The sequence below is a fragment of the Megalobrama amblycephala genome, linkage group LG1 (genome assembly GCF_018812025.1).
Source record: "Megalobrama amblycephala isolate DHTTF-2021 linkage group LG1, ASM1881202v1, whole genome shotgun sequence".
NCBI classification, from domain to species: Eukaryota; Metazoa; Chordata; class Actinopteri; order Cypriniformes; family Xenocyprididae; genus Megalobrama; species Megalobrama amblycephala.
Window position 1 is genome coordinate 72,154,301 of NC_063044.1, and position 17,649 is coordinate 72,171,949.

At 37.8% G+C, this 17,649-nt stretch overlaps 1 protein-coding gene and 1 pseudogene across 1 annotated transcript; both read right to left on the minus strand.

The window, feature by feature from the left end:
* Window positions 1–4,084: 4,084 nt before the first annotated feature.
* On the minus strand, window positions 4,085–7,708 carry LOC125247758 (stonustoxin subunit beta-like). The gene is made up of 3 exons (XM_048159225.1): window positions 7,316–7,708; window positions 5,013–5,059; window positions 4,085–4,623 (listed from the first exon to the last, which is right to left on the minus strand). The coding sequence occupies exons 1-3, from the start codon at window positions 7,516–7,518 to the stop codon at window positions 4,100–4,102; spliced, it is 774 nt and encodes a 257-aa protein (XP_048015182.1). The 5' UTR covers window positions 7,519–7,708; the 3' UTR covers window positions 4,085–4,099.
* A 3,543-nt stretch (window positions 7,709–11,251) lies between these two features.
* Window positions 11,252–17,359, minus strand: LOC125246408 (annotated as a pseudogene).
* Between the last annotated feature and the right edge of the window lie 290 nt (window positions 17,360–17,649).

Sequence of the window (17,649 nt, forward strand, 5' to 3'; positions counted from 1 at the left end):
TTCGAATCCGAACGGGACACGTATGCTTTAAGCATATTAATGTGACAAACCCGCGACTTCCTTTTACGGTCAGGGGTATCAACAACATAGTCAGTATCTCCTAGCTTCTCCTTAATCTCATAAGGACCAACGAATTTAGCTTGAAGAGCTGAACCTGGCACTGGTAGCAAAATGAGAACTTTATCTCCAGTCTGAAATGAACGTTGTACTGCCTTTTGATCATAGCGAGTTTTCATTTGTGTTTGCACTGAACCAAGTGAGCGTCTAGCCAACTCCCACATAGTATGTAGTCGCTCACGGAATGCACTGACATAATCTAGGACATTGGTAGTTTGAGACGGATACACAGGAGAAAGAATTTGCTCGTGCAAAATTTTCAGTGGACCACGAACGGTGTGTCCAAAGATTAATTCAGAGGGACTGAATCCAAGTGACGCTTGGGTAGTATTCCGAACTGCAAACAACAAGAGCGGGATCTCCTCATCCCATTCTTTTTCACGCTCAACACAGAAGGTTCGAAGCATCGATTTTCAATGTTTGATGAAAGCGTTCAATAGCGCCTTGCGACTGAGGATGGTAGGCACTGGATACCTGATGTTTGATATTTAGCTGTTTCATTACCTTCGCGAACACTCTGGACATAAAATTCGTGCCTTGATCAGACTGAATGAATTTAGGCATTCCAAATGTGGTACAGAACTTAACAATTGCTTTGACAATCGTAGGGGCTTTGAGAGAACGGAGCGGTATTGCCTCGGGAAACCTGGTTGACGCACACATTAGCGTTAATAGATAAGTGTTTCCAGACTTTGTTCTGGGCAACGGACCAACACAGTCAATCAGAATTCGTTCAAACGGTTCACAGAGGACTGGTATGGGCTTCAGTGGGGCAGGAGGAATCACTTGATTTGGTTTGCCTGCCATTTGACACGCATGGCAGGATCTACAAAATTTGGCTACATCTGATTTCATCGACGGCCAAAAGAAATGCTTTAATAAACTATCATAAGTCTTTCGAATACCAACATGACCAGAAAGTTCATGATCATGCGCGACACACATTACCTGCTCCCTGTAAGGTTTTGGGACAACAACCTGAAAGACAGCGCTCCACTCATTCTCTGCGTGACGTGGAGTCCACTTACGCATCAGGACACCATCGTCCAGGTAATATGCAACAGGATGCTCTAACAAAACAGATGGCTCAACAGTAATTGCTATACAGTGACTCAAAGTTTCATCCGCACGTTGTGCTTCAATTAACTGTGGCTTACCAAAGGATAAATCAACATTGGGGAGCGCACACACATCTATCTCCACTGCATCGGCATCATTCTCTGACTGGACAAGATCATCAGCACACATAAAGGAATTAGACAGGATCCACTGTGTCCTTAAATTTGCGAGCTTGAGCTCGGGTCACAACACATGTGCCAAACACATCTGGAAATTCTTCCTGCAACACATCTTCATTGTACACATCTGGAACATTTATTACCTCAGGTAGACAGAAAACTTTTTTACCTGCTAAATCGTTCCCGAGAATGAGTGATACACCCTTCACAGGTAGTTCAGCTTGGACCGCCAGCTTAACGTTTCCTGTAATTAATCCAGATCGCAAGAACACATTGTGCAAAGGAACCTTAACTACTGCAAGATCAATGCCCTGCACAAGCACATCGGAATCACAACTTGACTGTTGAGAAAATGGTAACACACTTTCTAAGATAAACGATTGCGCAGCGCCAGTATCACGTAGGATACGGATGCACTTCGTTTCTGTCTCATCTTCACTCAGTGACACAATACCATCACAAATAAATGGTTCAAAAGTAGACTCAGTAACTGTACTCAAAGATACATGTTTGGGTGACAAAATCTGTCGTTCAATCAATGAAACGCTCTTCGAAGGAATTGCTTTTCTACTAACTTTGCGTTTCAGAGCGGGACAAGCAGCAATGAGGTGACCCACCTCATGACAATAAAAACATTCACGACTTTCACTACTCTCTACACCAGAAACGTTCTTCGGTGCCGTTACTGTATCCTTAGAACTGCGAGACCGATCAGGGAGATTACGTTTTCCAGACGAAAACACTACTCTATGAGTAAGCACAAACTCATCAGAAAATACTGCAGCCTCAGAAAGAGAGGAAACTTTCTGCTCATTTAAGTAGACTACAATTTTTCTCTGGCAAACAATTTTTAAACTCCTCCAACAGTATTAGCTCTTTAAGCTGTTCAAACGTTCCGACTGTGTTTGCAGCGCACCATTTTTCAAACAAATTTGCTTTGTCTCTCGCGAATTCGACAAACGTTTGACTAGAGGTTTTCACCAGACTGCGGAACTTTTGCCGGTACGCTTCGGGAACCAACTCATAAGCGCGCAAAACAGCACTCTTCATTACATCGTAGTCTAAGCTTTGTTCAAGCGTTAGTGCTGAACAAACTTCTTGGGCTTTACCGACGAGTTTGCACTGCAATAACAGTGGCCAAACATTCCGCGGCCATTTTAACGTGGCGGCGATTCGCTCAAACACGGTAAAATAGGTGTCGACCTTCGCTCTCTCGAAACAGTGGGACTAATGCAATTTGACGACTTATATCAAAATCAGGTTGACTTACTTGTGGGCTGCGTCGAGGTGCAGGAATAGGACTCGGAGTAGAAGCAGTGATGGGTGATGACACGGGCACTCTCACGCTCACGTCAGGCGCATCAGCAGCTGAGGGGGGAACAGGTGATCTAGTTTTGAGTTCAAGCTCCAGCTCCTTGAGCTTGATATCTCGCTTGATCTCAAGCTCAACTGTGCGCACATGCAACAGCTGGCTCTGGTATCGTTGCCTGCCCAGCTCCACCTCTAACTCTTTTAATTTGATCGCCAGTAAAGGATCTCTCGGAGAAGGTAGATCGACGGGATCTATGCTGGCCAGCTCCTCAGGCTTGGGTTGCTCACCCTCACCCACGGAAACCGGCAACTGAGCTGCAACACCCGCCGCCTCACTCTCCTCTGGCAAAACCCCGTGCTCCACCAAGTGTCTATAAATCACATGCTTAATCTCCCTTTTCACTGCACCACGAGAAACTTTAATTTGATACAATTCTGCAATCGAAAACAAATCATCTTTGCGGCAGATATCCAATTGTTGTGATGTAGGTTGAATCGCAAACTTCTCAAGTTCAAATTTCGAGGCCATTCCGAATTCCCTTCCCCTTAAAGTGAAAACCACTAAGCAAACGACGACATACAAAGCAAATTTCATGGGTTTCTTACCTTTTATTTTTCTAACACGCAACGAAGTATCCAATTGGTTTTTCTGGAGAAAAATAAACGTTTTAAGACGAGCCCCCAATTTCTGTTACGACCGTCTAGGGGTCGGCCGCAACAGGAAGAGGAAGAAATGAGTCTCACTACCAGAGAGATTCCAAAAAGAAAAGATTTTATTTCTTACAGAGGGTTTAGCGTCAGGGGCAGACAAGGCCAAAATAATAAACAAAAGAATCCTTTTTTTAAACCTCTACAATTCCTAATTGAGGAACTGGGTTTCTCTTGTTCTTCACCTTGTTTCCGTCACTTATCCTTAAACCTTCTCTGACTTTTCTTTTTATTTAGCAGGGTAAATAATATTCAACAGCGCTCATCGTTTACTCAACCAGTACGACTCTAGCGCTCGACCTGAAGTTCAGCTGTAGTTTTAATGTAATGAAGAGACTCTGTAACATCTCATTGTTACTGTCATGATTAACTGTATGTCTCTGTCTTCATGGACTCTTATTTTTGAATTCTTTTTGCCTTGTTGTTTCTGGTTTTCAGTTCCTGTGTTTCCATTGCTCTAATTAATTCCCATAGCAACCCTTGTTTGTTACCATGACAACTCATCACCATCAGTCTCTTGTTATCTAGTGTGTTTAAACCCTCAGTCATGTTCGTTATCGTGTGTTAATGTTTCCAGCTGGTGTTTATTAAATAAGTGTTCATCGTCTTTCTGAATCAAGCCTCTTATCTTGGATCATCTAGTCAAGCCAGTGAGTGACTGTTACTGATTTATCATGAGCTCAAAGCATTATGGGTAGAATCTCTCTAGAATCTGTTCTGATTCATCAACACAGTTTCACTGATGAATTAGAATTATCAACACTAAACCCAGGATAGAGCGGTTGAGTGAATGTGGTATGGACTTTGTGGATGAGGCTCATTGTGTCTCCAGAGACTCTGTAGAAGGACAGAGTTCCTGCACTGTGATCCACATACACTCCTATTCTCCTGCAGATGGACTTTACAGGGAGATTAGTCCGTAGCTTATTGTGTCTGAATGAGTAACTGGAGAAATAGCAGATAAAACTCCAGGACTGATCATTATATCCAAACAAACACTCATTACCCGATCCCTTCCTGCTGATGCTCTTATATGACACTGAGATATTCACACCACCTCTCCACTCAATCTCCCAGTAACAGCGTCCACACACACTCTCTCTACACAACACCTGAGGCCACTCATCAAATCTGTCTGGATGATCAGGATACGGCTGATCTGTGCCACCAAGAGTAATCATTCTGTTGCTCTCAGACAGACGGAGGTCTTCATTCACTGTGTTCAGATCCAGAGTGAACTGATGATAATCTGATGGAGATAAAACACATCACAATCAGGAATTATGAATCTGATCTTTTATTGTACACTGTAAAACTGATTTTATAGAAACTTTCTATCTTCAGTCTTCAGTTCAGATCTGACCAGTTAATTTAAGATTTTTTTTATTACAGATTTGTATTACAGAAAAAAATCTGATTCTTATCCAATCTTATAAAATATCAATTTATCTGTAGTTCGGAAATCTTGAGTTCGGTACTCAACTCTCAGGTCTGTTACCAAGCAACCAACAAAGTGTGTGAGAGAGAGAGATTTTGTTTGTGAGTGAGTTTGGAAGTGAGTGAGTGAGAGGTGTGTGTGTGTGTGTGTGTGTGTGTGTGTGTGTGTGTGTGTGTGTGTGTGTGTGTGTGTGTACATACATTTGCGTACTCCTGCTGTAATCCTGATCTCTCCTCCATGATCCACACTACAAAACACACACAGTGTCACAGTTAATCAGTAAAGACACACACACACACACACACACACACCCACACACACTCTCTCTTTCTCTCTCTTTCACTCACTTTCTCTCTCACACACACACACTCACACAATTTCAATTTCAATTGAGCTTTATTAGCATGACTGAATCACAATGTTGCCAAAGCATTAACATATTATATATAAATAATAAAATAAACAAACAAAACATATATGTATACTTGTCATATGTAGCACAGTAAATAAATCCATCTCAGTAAATGACTAAATAAAGCAAGTCTCTAGAGAGTTATTCGTCTCTAATGTTGTGAATGGCTAACACATATTTTGCAGCTAGTGTAGCTGTGTTATCATCTTCACCAAGAATGAAGGGCATTTTCTCAGTATCTTTAAGCAGGTTTGGATTTTACAATTCTCTTTACAGTGTGCAAAGGCCTTAGTAACATTAAATAAGGTTAATAAAAGTATTGTTCATTGTTAATATCAACATTTACATTTTTACATATTAAAGTTGTCTCTTACGTTAGTTGTAATGCACTATGAATAAACATGAATGAGCAATGTATAATTAATATATTAGTATTTTTTATATTTAAAAATTACAACTAATTTAGACATTTTTTAATTCAAAGAACCAATGTAAGAAAGAGTTAAAACTGAACACAATCTTGCTGCTCAAACTGTATAAAACAATTTTTAATAATTTTTTTTCTCTCCTTTATTATTTTACACTTACTTGTACTTTTACTTTAAATACTTATGTATGTTTAATATCAAAAAAAATTATTTTCGTACTTAAGTACAAAAAACATCACATACTTTAAAACTTTTACTCAAGTAACATTCTAAACAGTGACTTTAACCTCTACCAACATCATTTTCTGGTAATATATCTATACTTTTGCTCAAGTATGGTTTTCGAGTACTTTATACACCTCTGAGTAAAAAGAGAACGTAATCAGGAATGCCATCCCAAATGACTTTTTCACAAGTCTCCGTCTTTAAGTCCAAGTCAAGTCTCGGGTTAGTAGTTCATGAGTCCAGGTCAAGTCGCAAGTCGTTTATTTTTGCGACTTGCGTTTCCATCTCTGATGATTATGAATGGTAAGTTGTTGTTTTTTTATTCTAATTGCAATATAGAGTAGTGTCTGTGAATATTAAAATGCAAAAAGACTGTTTGAATACGAATCCCGCATGTTCTGTATGTCACTGTGTGAAATGAATGACACAGACGAGTCTTAGCCTACATTAGTAAACATGTCTTATTGGCTTTTCCCAAAATATTGCTATACTGTGATGAGTGAAATTAACTGAAATACATAATATTGAAATAAAATATGTTAGCAATGTATTAAACTGTACATTAACATTTATAGACTTTATAATATAACTAATTATACCTCACAGAGGTAATATGAATGTTTTGGCCTGTTTTGGACAAATTATGAAGAGTTTACTATAGAAGAGTTTACTATAAAATAGCCACTATGTGAAGGGCCACATCAATGAAGCTTTTGTTCACAATGAATTATGAAAAGTCAGCTTTGCATCACAGCAATAAATTCTATTTTAATTAAATTATAATTATATTTTAAAGTATATTAACATTATTTACATTATTTTAAATTGTAATAGCTGTTTTTTCTATATTTTTGATCAAATAAATGCAGGTTTTAATGAGCATGAAACATCTTTCAAAAGCATTAAAAATAGTAATGTGTCCAATCTTTTCACTAGTATTGTATATAATTTAAAATATAATAGGCCTATACAAAATTTTCTTCACATGATGTGCATGCATGAGATCACAAAAAAATCATGTTTTCTGTTAAAATTGGACATTATATTAAAGTTAATACAATAGTTTATATGATCCTGTTATCGGCATGTGCCTTTGATTCTCATTCATATCGTTAACTATATTCTAAATAAATTACTTTGTCCTGATGGTCTTTCTCCCTCAAATAACTAACTGAAAGGCTCATTATGTGGCTCATTATGTGGGTCTTTGTCTCCTCAGGCGTGAATCACAGCATTATTAAGGATTAGTCACGTCTCCACACATACTGTCTTTCTAAACAAAATATCTTACAAAAATTTAAATCAATATATTTTCTCATGTGAATGAGTAGGCAAGATGATTTTCACATCATTTTGAAGCAAAAATTCTACTTTTTATATAAAAATTCAACTCTAGTTTTTTAAGTTGTTTAATCAAAACTCTTCCTGTTCTACATACTTTAGTTTATCCAGTCTGTAGTTTGGATCCTTCAGCTTGCCGTTGAGCAGCTGAACTCCTGAATCTCCTGGGTGATTGTAGCTCAGATCCAGCTCTTTGAGATGTGATGGGTTTGAACTCAGTGCTGAAGACAGATAACCACAGCCTTCCTCTGTCACCATACAGCTAGATAATCTACAAAGACACACAGCAACAGTCCACATTACATTAGTTTGGCAATCAGATTAGTTACTATCACACACTGACCTGTGCATTTTGTATTTATAACTGTTACTTTCTGTAGATTCAGTCACAAAAGTAAAAAAAAATGTCTGTGGGAGTGTACCACTGTAAAAGTATTCAATTACTTTTATAATTGTTAATAAATTCTTTGTTTCCCTATAATGTCTTCAAATATTAAATAACTTTAAATTTAAAATAACTAAAGCTTATATTTTAACATAACAGCTTATATTTGTGACACAGCTTATATTTTAACAGAAAACCTCAGCGAGCTAATGACAATAAAACACCAGTGACAACATCAGTGACTTAATTGTTGAGAAGATTTATAAACAATTCTTATTACAAAATTGGGAAAATGTTTGTCACAAGTTGGAGTGGCCCAAACTCACTTGCAGGAGTGCATGTGGAGTAGCATTTACTGCAATAGACTCAAACTCCGCTTCTGGAGGGCCACTGCCCTGCTGAGTTTAGCTCCACCCTAATTAAGCATATCTGATCTAGCTAATCAAAGTCATCAGGATTACTACAAACCTCCAGGTAGGTGTTTTGGAGCTGGCTGGATCTAAACTTCTTTGTACGCTGTTAACTTGGTTACCTGGATTTGATTGATGAAGATTTGGCATGATCTTTGATCTTTGACATGGTTTTTTTGACACTCATCCTGGACTTGCTGCCATAGCAACAGGTCCTTAAGCTTAAACCTGCTCATGAGCAGGCTTATTTCATGTTAACAGGATTTGATTGCATCTTTTTAAGCGGAATTGATACTTAAGATCTGTCCCAGCCACTGCTAATTTATTTCAAAAGTACTCTACTGATCCAGGGACAATAATTTAAAATGATAATTTACAAATTAATTTGAAAATAATATTATAATGTTGTGTAGTCTATAGACAGCCAGTTTTACTCATTGAAAGATTTATTTGTGATGGAATAATAACTTTACAGTTGTATGCATGCTATACAGTTATTCTGAGCTGTGCATTAATTTGAATGGTGACACGATTATGGGAGTGGCTTGATGCAGCGCAGGAGATGCAGATAACTTGATCTTGACTTTAATTAATTTTTAATTAACTTTAATTAATGCTGTTACGCAACAAATCTACTTTAAAGATAAAATCTGCCCTTTTCAAGGAACTTGAGAATCTCAGACAACTTAATCCTGATATTTTAATCCAATCCACAAATTTGTTTGAAGAACCAAATTAGCCAGAAAACAGTTATCACGATTAAAACATCTAGCATCTGTCAAATCATCTCAGATGTATTAAGCGAGGTACGTAGAACGGGCCTCAGGACAGACTGAGTTTTAGACCACTGATTTGTTGTGAACTGAGCCACCCTCACACAAAGGATCATGAGTTGCTTCACAACCTTTACAATTTGGTATTCATATTAAGCCATGTCCTGTTCTCTTAAAGGTGATACAGAGGATCTTTTTGTCGACTGAGAAACCAAAGACTGTTAGTGAGTTTTTGAAATGAGTGCATGCATAAGAACAACCCCCCTCCTTCACAGCTCATTTCGAGGGAACGCCTCCCAAAACTCGTGCACGAGTATTGGAACACAAGTGTTTGTTTACCACCGGCATTCGCTGTGTCGTGTTAGTGGATTCATTATGTCGGACTCACCGCAGGTAACTCATAATCTGCAGTTGTTACTCCTGACAAAAACATTGCATGCGGCGCCTGTGGAAAATTACTGCCCTCTGGCAGTGATTGACAAGCCAGAGGGCCAATCGTTTACGCGATGATTTTATTCCTTTCAGTGCACCTAATAAATAGTCTTTTATCAGTTAGTAAAGACAGTTTCAAGTAATATTGCAAAAATGTATAAAACAAAACATCCTCTGTAGCACCTTTAACCATACATTGTTAGAATTCATAAAAAAAAAGGTGCCCGGCCAACTGACAACTAATACCATTTTATTTAATTGCCTTTTGGTGTGTGGTGTAAATTTTGATCCTGATCTGGCTGAAATGTTTGGGTGTCCTGCACACAGCCACTAGATGGCACTGCTAGCTTGTTCAGTGCTGTCAGAAGCAAACCATGCAAGAAATTGAAGCATTTTACAGTTTTAGTGGTTGTTTAAAGCCATTATGCAATTTCAATACAGTCCATTCCCACATTTTTTCCACATAAGGTAACACTTTAGTATGGGGAACAATTCTCACTTTTAACTAGTTGCTTATTAACTTCCATATTGGCTGTTTATTAGTATTATAAAGCACATATTAATGCCTGACCTGAATGACCTTATTTTACAACATCCCTAAAATCCTACCTGATAGATACCTAAACTTAAATGCTATAACTACCTTACTATCTATTTATAAGCAGTATACTAAGAGTTTGAGGCAAAAGTTAATGGTAAATATGTTTTACATACCAAAGCGTTACCCTACAAAATATTTACCTACATCACCATACATGTCATTTTCTTTTGCAAAATTATTTTTTAATTTTACAGTTTGTAAGGTTCTGACATCCAAACGTATGTAACACTAAGTAATGTAAAATTAAGTAAGCCTAAAACAAATTCTGTTAAGAAATTATTGTATGTATATTCTACTTTCTCTTATCTGCATTTCACCTCTGCTCTAGCTTGTTTCCTTCTAATAATTCTGACATTATATAGGCTCTGTGATAAACTGTTTGTTATGTTCCTAGATTCGTCCATGCTGATAGCCTGCACTCCTGTCAAAGAAAACATTATCACCTCACATTTTAAAATCATTAACCCCAAGTTGTTTCAGTGAGACCGTCTGTGAAAAATCTTTAGGGTAAATAATCAGCAAAATGAGTCAACAACTTTACGCATTTAAGTTATTTTTCACATAAATCTGGTCAGCTCACTCACTGCTCATACACTCTAAAAACTCTCTAAATCTCCAATACAATATCAGAGGGTAAAAATGTCATTAGAGTTCTTAGAGTTATGTCTATGCTCTTGTTACCAGATGTAATCCTTAACATTTGGTGCTGAGATTCTTCAGGACAAGGCCTTGATGCCATGAAGATGGTGAGTTTCCCCAATAGCTGCCACAGATCAATAATTTCCCAGATCAAGAGACTGAAACAACAGGCTTCAATCTGGATTAATCTATTTTGATAGGTTTAATGTTACATTATTAGCCTAGAAAATATGCTAATTTTACTAGAAACCTCAGAGACCGGAAAGGTAAATCATACTTCCGGTTATGAGTCGGGCGCAACTTGCGCTAAGGAAAAATGTGGATATACTACTACAACTAATAATAATAATAATAATAATATTAAAATGTAAAGTTATTAACAAGATCTTTTAAAATCATAATTAATTTATTATAAAATGACCCACTATGGAAATAGTTGTAATGTGTTATGTGTCTTTTCTTTTTTATTGCAGCACATCACTGACAGGCCATCATATTTATCCAAATGAGGTTTGTAAATGCATGAATTCTTTATATTTTACATTAATCATTAATTTGTGTCACCAGATGCGATACTTTGTTCAAAATTTTGGATTTTGAACTGTACTATTTTTATTGCTGTATCTCAGGTATCCCCAGTTGAAGGCATGAAGACATCAGATCTTGGCCTGGACAGATGTACTAACAGTACACCACAATGACCTCTGCTTTTGCATGGATGGCTAATTACTACCATGTTCTGTGAGGGTATTACTATAGCGAAACTGAGCACTTGTGACACTGGGATTTGTAGTTGTAAAGAATAGTCACACATCAGTACACTTAGAGAAGCATCGTTTTAGCATAAGGTAAGCAAACCATCTGCATTGATTTTCCGTTAGTTTTGAAAGGTGTGTGTGACGTTGGTCTTTGATGCCGTGAGAAACATCGATTGTAGGTTGATACTATATGTCAGTGTGCTATCTGGGTGTAGCCTGAAAAGTTCAGCCTAAATAAATAAAGGTCCTAGAAAGCCCATGCAGGGCAGTCAGGATTTACAGCTTTGCAGGTGCCAACGTCTCTGCGACATTTTCCCAATTAGCAAACACTCCCTGAGCAACGTCTTGGCAATGGAACTTTGTGAATTGGGTCAACATCGGCCCGATGTATGTGTGTTATCTGGGTAGTTAATTATTTTAAAACCATTTACCTCAATATCTCCAGCTGACAGTTTGGACTCTTCAGTCCATCAGAAAGAAGCTTCACTCCAGAATCCTGAAGGTCATTGTTACTCAGGTCCAGCTCTCTCAGGAAGGAGTTTGAGGATTGTAAAACTAAAGACAAATGTTCACAGGACTGAGCAGTAAGATTACAGCACTGTAGCCTGTGTAGAGAAAAAAACAAACAGCAACAGTAATATTTTTTATGAAGCGTTTGTAATCAGGAAAATCCTTTGACTGTAGTGATGTAAGCAAAGCTAAAACAATTTTCTCTTTATAAAACATTAAACCTGTAGATATATCATCACACACATAACATTTAGTCATTTTTCTGAACAGTCTAGGCCAACAAGTCAACAATGTAAAATGAAGGCCCAATTACGAAAGACCAAATGTGTATATAAATTAATGTAAAGAAGACTCTTACAGTGCTCTTCTGGTGTTTTTGATCACTGGCAGCAGTCTCATTAGTGCTTCATCAGATCTTCTGTATTTCTGCAGTTCAAACTTCTCTTGAGTCTCTTCTGAAATCAAAAGCACAAATACAAGACCAGACCACTGAGCAGAGGAGAGATTCTGTGCTGAAAGATTTCCTGAGCTCAGATTCTTCTGGATTTCCTCCACAAAGTTATCATTCAGCTCACTTAGACAATAGAAGAGATTGATGGTTCTCTCTACTGATTTCTCTTTCTGTATCTTCTTTTTGATATAGTCAGCAGTGTCTTTGATGTTCTCTGTTTTGAGTTCCAGTTCTGGCAGTAGTTCCATCAGGTCATTCTGATTGGACTCCAGTGAGAGACCCAGAAGGAACCGGAGGAAAAGATCCAGGTGTCCGTTCTCACTTTGTAAAGCCTTCTTGACTGCAGCCTTATGAAGCTGAAACAGTGGCTTTTTGGACAATTTCCATGTGAGTTTTTCTCTCCAAGATAGAGGAAATACGTCAGCTTTCTCATCTTTTCCCATCAAAAACACATAAAGAGCAGCAAGGAATTCCTGTACACTGAGATGTACGAAGCTGTAAACGTTTCTTGCCTTTTCCTCCTGAAACATTCGAGTGCATAACCCAGAGAACACAGACCCTTCACTGACATCTAGTCCACATTTCTCAAGATCTTTTTTTGTAGAAAATCAGGTTTCCTTTCTCCAGCTGTTGAAAGGCCAGTTTCCCAAGCTTCAGAATAATCTGATCAAAAGACCTTGCATTGGCTTTAGGTTCAGGGTCATCACAGTATTTTTTCTTCCATCTGTTGCTGCTGAGAAATTAAGAAGCTTGTGTACATCCCTGTGAGAGATGTGGGAGTTTTGTCATTGCTCTCTCGAGCCAGTAGAGGCTGAAGTACACTGAGAGAGATCCAGCAGAAGACAGGGATATGGCACATAATGTACAGACTCCTAGATTTCTTTATATGACTGATGATTTTTTCAGAAACCTCAGTATTGCTGTTATTTTTGAAGTATTGCTCTTTCTGCTCATTGTTAAATCCTCGCACCTCTGTCACTTGATCAATGTAGTTTCGGGGTATCAGACTGGATGCTGCTGGTCTGGATGTAATCCAGATGAGAGCAGAGGGAACCAGATGTGTCTTGATAAGGTTTATTATTATCTTACTTACTGTTGTTTTTTCATTTGCATTTGTAAATATGTCATCTTCTTTAAAGCTCAAAGGAAAGCGACATTCATCCAGCCCATCAAAGATGAACATAACTTTACCGTCACCTTCAGGAAGAGAGGGCAATTCTTCAGGACACCTAAAGAAGTATTTGTTAAGCAGTCCCATGAGACTGTACTCTTCTTTAATCAAATTCAATCTACGGAATGGAAGTGGAAATATGAAGACTATATCCTGATTTCCTGTTCCTTCAGCCCAGTCAAAGATGAATTTATTGACAGAGACAGTTTTTCCCACTCCTGCAATCCCCAATGTCAGCACTTTTCTGTTTCGTCGACCCATGTCACACTGGACATTAAACATGTCATTAAACTTGATTGGCTTCTCCTTGATAGTCAATCGGTTGTGATTTGATTCAATCTGTATCACCTCATGGCCATTCACTCTTCCTCCAGTCTCATTCTCCACCACATATAAATCAGTGTAGATATCGTTCAGGTATTGCTGATGACCCGTCTGTGAATTACCAACCAACATCTGCTCATAGTCCTGTTTTAATTTGTTCTTCAAATAGAGGCTGGTCTTTGTGTAATCATAGAGAGTAGCTTGAATGTCATCTGCAGTTGAGCCTTTAAAAAATGGGAAAAAAGACTAAGTGATCGTGTTTTTCATAAATTCATGCTTCTACTACATTCAAATTAATCACACACTTACTGCAATATTGTTTATATGCTGTTGATGAATATGACGATTATGCAATTACTCTATTTTGTTTAAAGTTGTTTTTGCTTTGTAGTAGTTTTATGTAACCCAATTAGTGATGATGCATTAAAATGTATTGAAATGATGGAATGTAGAAAAGAAAACTATGTATAAGAATGATATTAATTGCTATTATGTATGCATGTATACTTAAAGCTGCAGTCCGCAACTTTTTTTGGTTAAAAATTATCCAAAATCAACTTTTGAACAAGTACATAACCAGTCAGTGTTCAAAACTATCTAATTATCTTGTCTCGATTCACAACAGTAAGCTTGTAATAATGTTTTATAATAAGAGCAACATGGCGGATTTCCGCGGGAAATTCAAGCATGCAGCAGTTTGTCTGTGCGTCATTACGTCACATCCGTAAACAAAGGAAGGAGTTCCGTCGAGTCAGTTACATCACGGGAGGATGCTGCCGGTAGCGGCACATTTATAGCCTTTTCTCAGCAGTTGAAATAATTAAACTTATCATTTTGATGGCGGATTGTAATCCAGAAAGGTCCAAATGACAATCATCAGTGACAACTGGAGATTCACCCATAGACAAAAAGCAAAAGACTTTGGACTGTGGAGTGGATACAGAAATTGAAATCTACAGGTAACACTAATACACACTAAATACACAGTCACGCAATGCTGATGTTGTTAACATTAACAATTTGAGAACAATATAACAGTAATAATAATTTGCACGGTTTGACGTGATCAGAGCAAAGCGATCGTTAGATTTAATCATCATTGGCAGCGTGATTTATTGTAGGCCTAATGCTTTTTCCCTCAGTTGGTCAGAACAAAAGTGGCAGACATGTTACTTGTTCAGATTATATTTTCCAGTGAAAATTCTTATATTGGTCATACTTTCAAGACGTAGAATCTGTGATTCTGAAGTTCAGTATCCACACCGGTGCGGTGACTGACAGCAAACATTAGATTCATCTGCGCTGACGAGCTGTGCCGAGGCACAACGCACGTACAGATAACTGTTCCGCATATGACTGCAATTGCATGTTTCAAACAGAGATGGCGACAAAGAGGAAAAAATTGCGGACAGCAGCTTTAACCATGTTAAAGTAGTTTATATATGACTGCTTTACTGACAGTATATGTTTATGTTAAAAGGGAAATATTAAGCTTCAGTGTAGAGTAGAGAACATTTATGTATTAGATACAAGGAAATTGTAATTTTGTAGATAAGGTATATTTTACAGTCGAAATGGAGATGGACACAGAGGAGGAGAGCTAACAGGAGAAAACACTACGTCAGAAACACCTTAAAAGGATCTTGGAAGACTTGGCAGCTCTCCAACTGATGACAGTAGAAGAAAATTTAACATCGGCAGTGAACTGTTTGAGTATAAAAGACTGATGAGAAGACTGGCCAGGCAGATACTGATTGAGCAGTGTCTCTCAACGCGAGAAACCCAGCTGATTACACCTTTGATTGAAACTTTGCTTTGTTTTGTTAACTTTGTTAATAAACCTTTGTTTGCCTTTACTTTTGTTAAATTGTAATTAAAATTGTTATTACATTAATTGCAAATAACTGTCTACTGATATTTTTATTACTAAACCCTTGAGCACGAACAGACCACAGAGAAGTCTTCTGAACAAATTGTAAGTACTGTTTGAATGCTTATGAATTAGGTCAGATTTGACTTACTCAACCTAACCTAAGAATAATAAATAATAAGGTTAAAGGTGTTAAGGTAAAAGTTATACACCATAAAACAATGCACATCTTACACTGATTATGCTGAGGTTGATAACATATGGTGATGGAACTGCCTTGACTAATGCAGACTTGAATGCAATTGGCTTCAATATTAAAATTTCATAATAACTTTCTTTTTCTATTTCCTTCCAGATCATTTATTGGTTTGTCACTATTGAACTTGGATCAACTTAAGGCCATGCTGACCAAAATTATTAAAAGCTTTTTGATCAAACCGTTGACCCTCTAGCACACATAAGACATGAGACTGTATAAGGGTTAGGTTATGGTTATTGCAATGACCCTTCGAATGTGGAAGTTGCTAGTGTAACAGACGTAGGCTAGTGAGAGCTGTGCGTGTAAACCTCACTCCCTTTATCTGAAAAGGCGCTCTAGTGACTGACACTAGAAACCACAGTCTTTAGCCTCCTTTTTAGAGCAGGTGGTTCGAACTGGAGGGGCTACACTTGCAGAAGTTTTAATTCAGGGTGTAAGACCCTTGTAAACCATTTGTAAAATCATGGCTAGACACTCTGTTCTATTAAATGTACATGTATAAGATCTCTCACTGTTCTGTCTTTGTAGTTGTTGCTTGTTGATATATTTTTTCTTGTTCCCATGCACAGGCAGTGATTGTTATTTACCCCGTATCTCTTTTGAATGAGCTCCAACAGTGGCAGACGTCTTTATATTGACTTCAGCCTGACCTGTATGTGAGAGAGTATCACACACTGGGAAACATAAATCACAAAAACACATCAGCAGAGCAAAGAGCAAAAATTAAGTCAAATCATCACACTGGCCAACAGTCAATTACAGTCACAGTGAATTAAATGTTACCTTGTTTGTGATTGTTCTCCACCTGCTCTGCCAGATTATTTTGGTTCATCTTCCTCAGGATCTCCACTGTGATCTTCACAGCTTCTTCTGGTCCAAAACATGCTACCATCTTATCCACTGTGTCTAACCTATCTGCATTCTCCATGTCAGAATTTGATATATGCTTATGATCTTTCTTTAAGTGCCACTGAAACTCCTTCAGTTCATCTTTCACCAGATTCTCCAGTGAATTCTTGAGCAGATCTTTAACAGACGCCATCACCCTTCACCACTTCACAGCTGCAGGACAAAAAGAAAAAGATCAGAAGTATTTTCACTCTTAACACGTGGACCTAAGTACTCAAATGTTATTTGGATTATGAAATGAAGCTGTGATCAGATCAGGACTCTCATCCAAACTCATCTGTTAAAGGGGTCCTAAAATACTCCTTTTGCTTGGCATCTATCTGAAACATGCTAGCAATGAGAACCCTAGCAACCACCCAGAATTCCCTAGCAACACCTTAGCAACCATTTAGCAACACCCTAGCAAATTAGCTGCTGCTCCCCTCCCCCTTTTCCAGAAGTGATTTCTCGGATACTCTGCCAACAACTAATAAAACATCAGCTTGTTTTCTTTGGAATTTAAACCTGTTATACCAGCACTTTTTTGCAAAACTAATAGAACCAGTTTTCAAAAGGACTCATGACACAAGAGTGAAACTATGTGGAGAATCTCTGTCTGTCGTCAAAAGACCCACAAACAACGTATCTAAAATGATAGGATTTCCATGAAATAGTTTCAAGTCCCAGAATTAATGCTCCAGATAAATGATTTGTTATTAAAGCATCTACGTTCACAAATCACTGTCAATTTTAACATGAAAGCAAGTATTACTGTATGTGTGATTTGGCAAAACAAATAATAAATAACAACTGCCTTACCTAATGCAGCAAAATCCTGCTTTTTGACTAGGCCCGGTTGCAGAATCAAAATGGCTGCTTCTGAAATTAGTGAGGGTATTTCTCTTTTTTTTCTATATGATGATTACTGTGTCATCAAAATTTTGAGAGTGAATCCTGCAT

Excerpts from the sequence above, each read along its gene's own strand:
- LOC125247758 (XM_048159225.1), bottom strand. The coding sequence starts at position 7,518 with ATGTGGACTGTTGCTGTGTGTCTTTGTAGATTATCTAGCTGTATGGTG. Across the intron at positions 5,060-7,315 it reads TACAGACTGGATAAACTAAA|TGTGGATCATGGAGGAGAGA; the intron begins GTATGTAGAACA and ends TGTGTTTTGTAG. Across the intron at positions 4,624-5,012 it reads TACAGCAGGAGTACGCAAAT|ATTATCATCAGTTCACTCTG; the intron begins GTATGTACACAC and ends TATCTCCATCAG.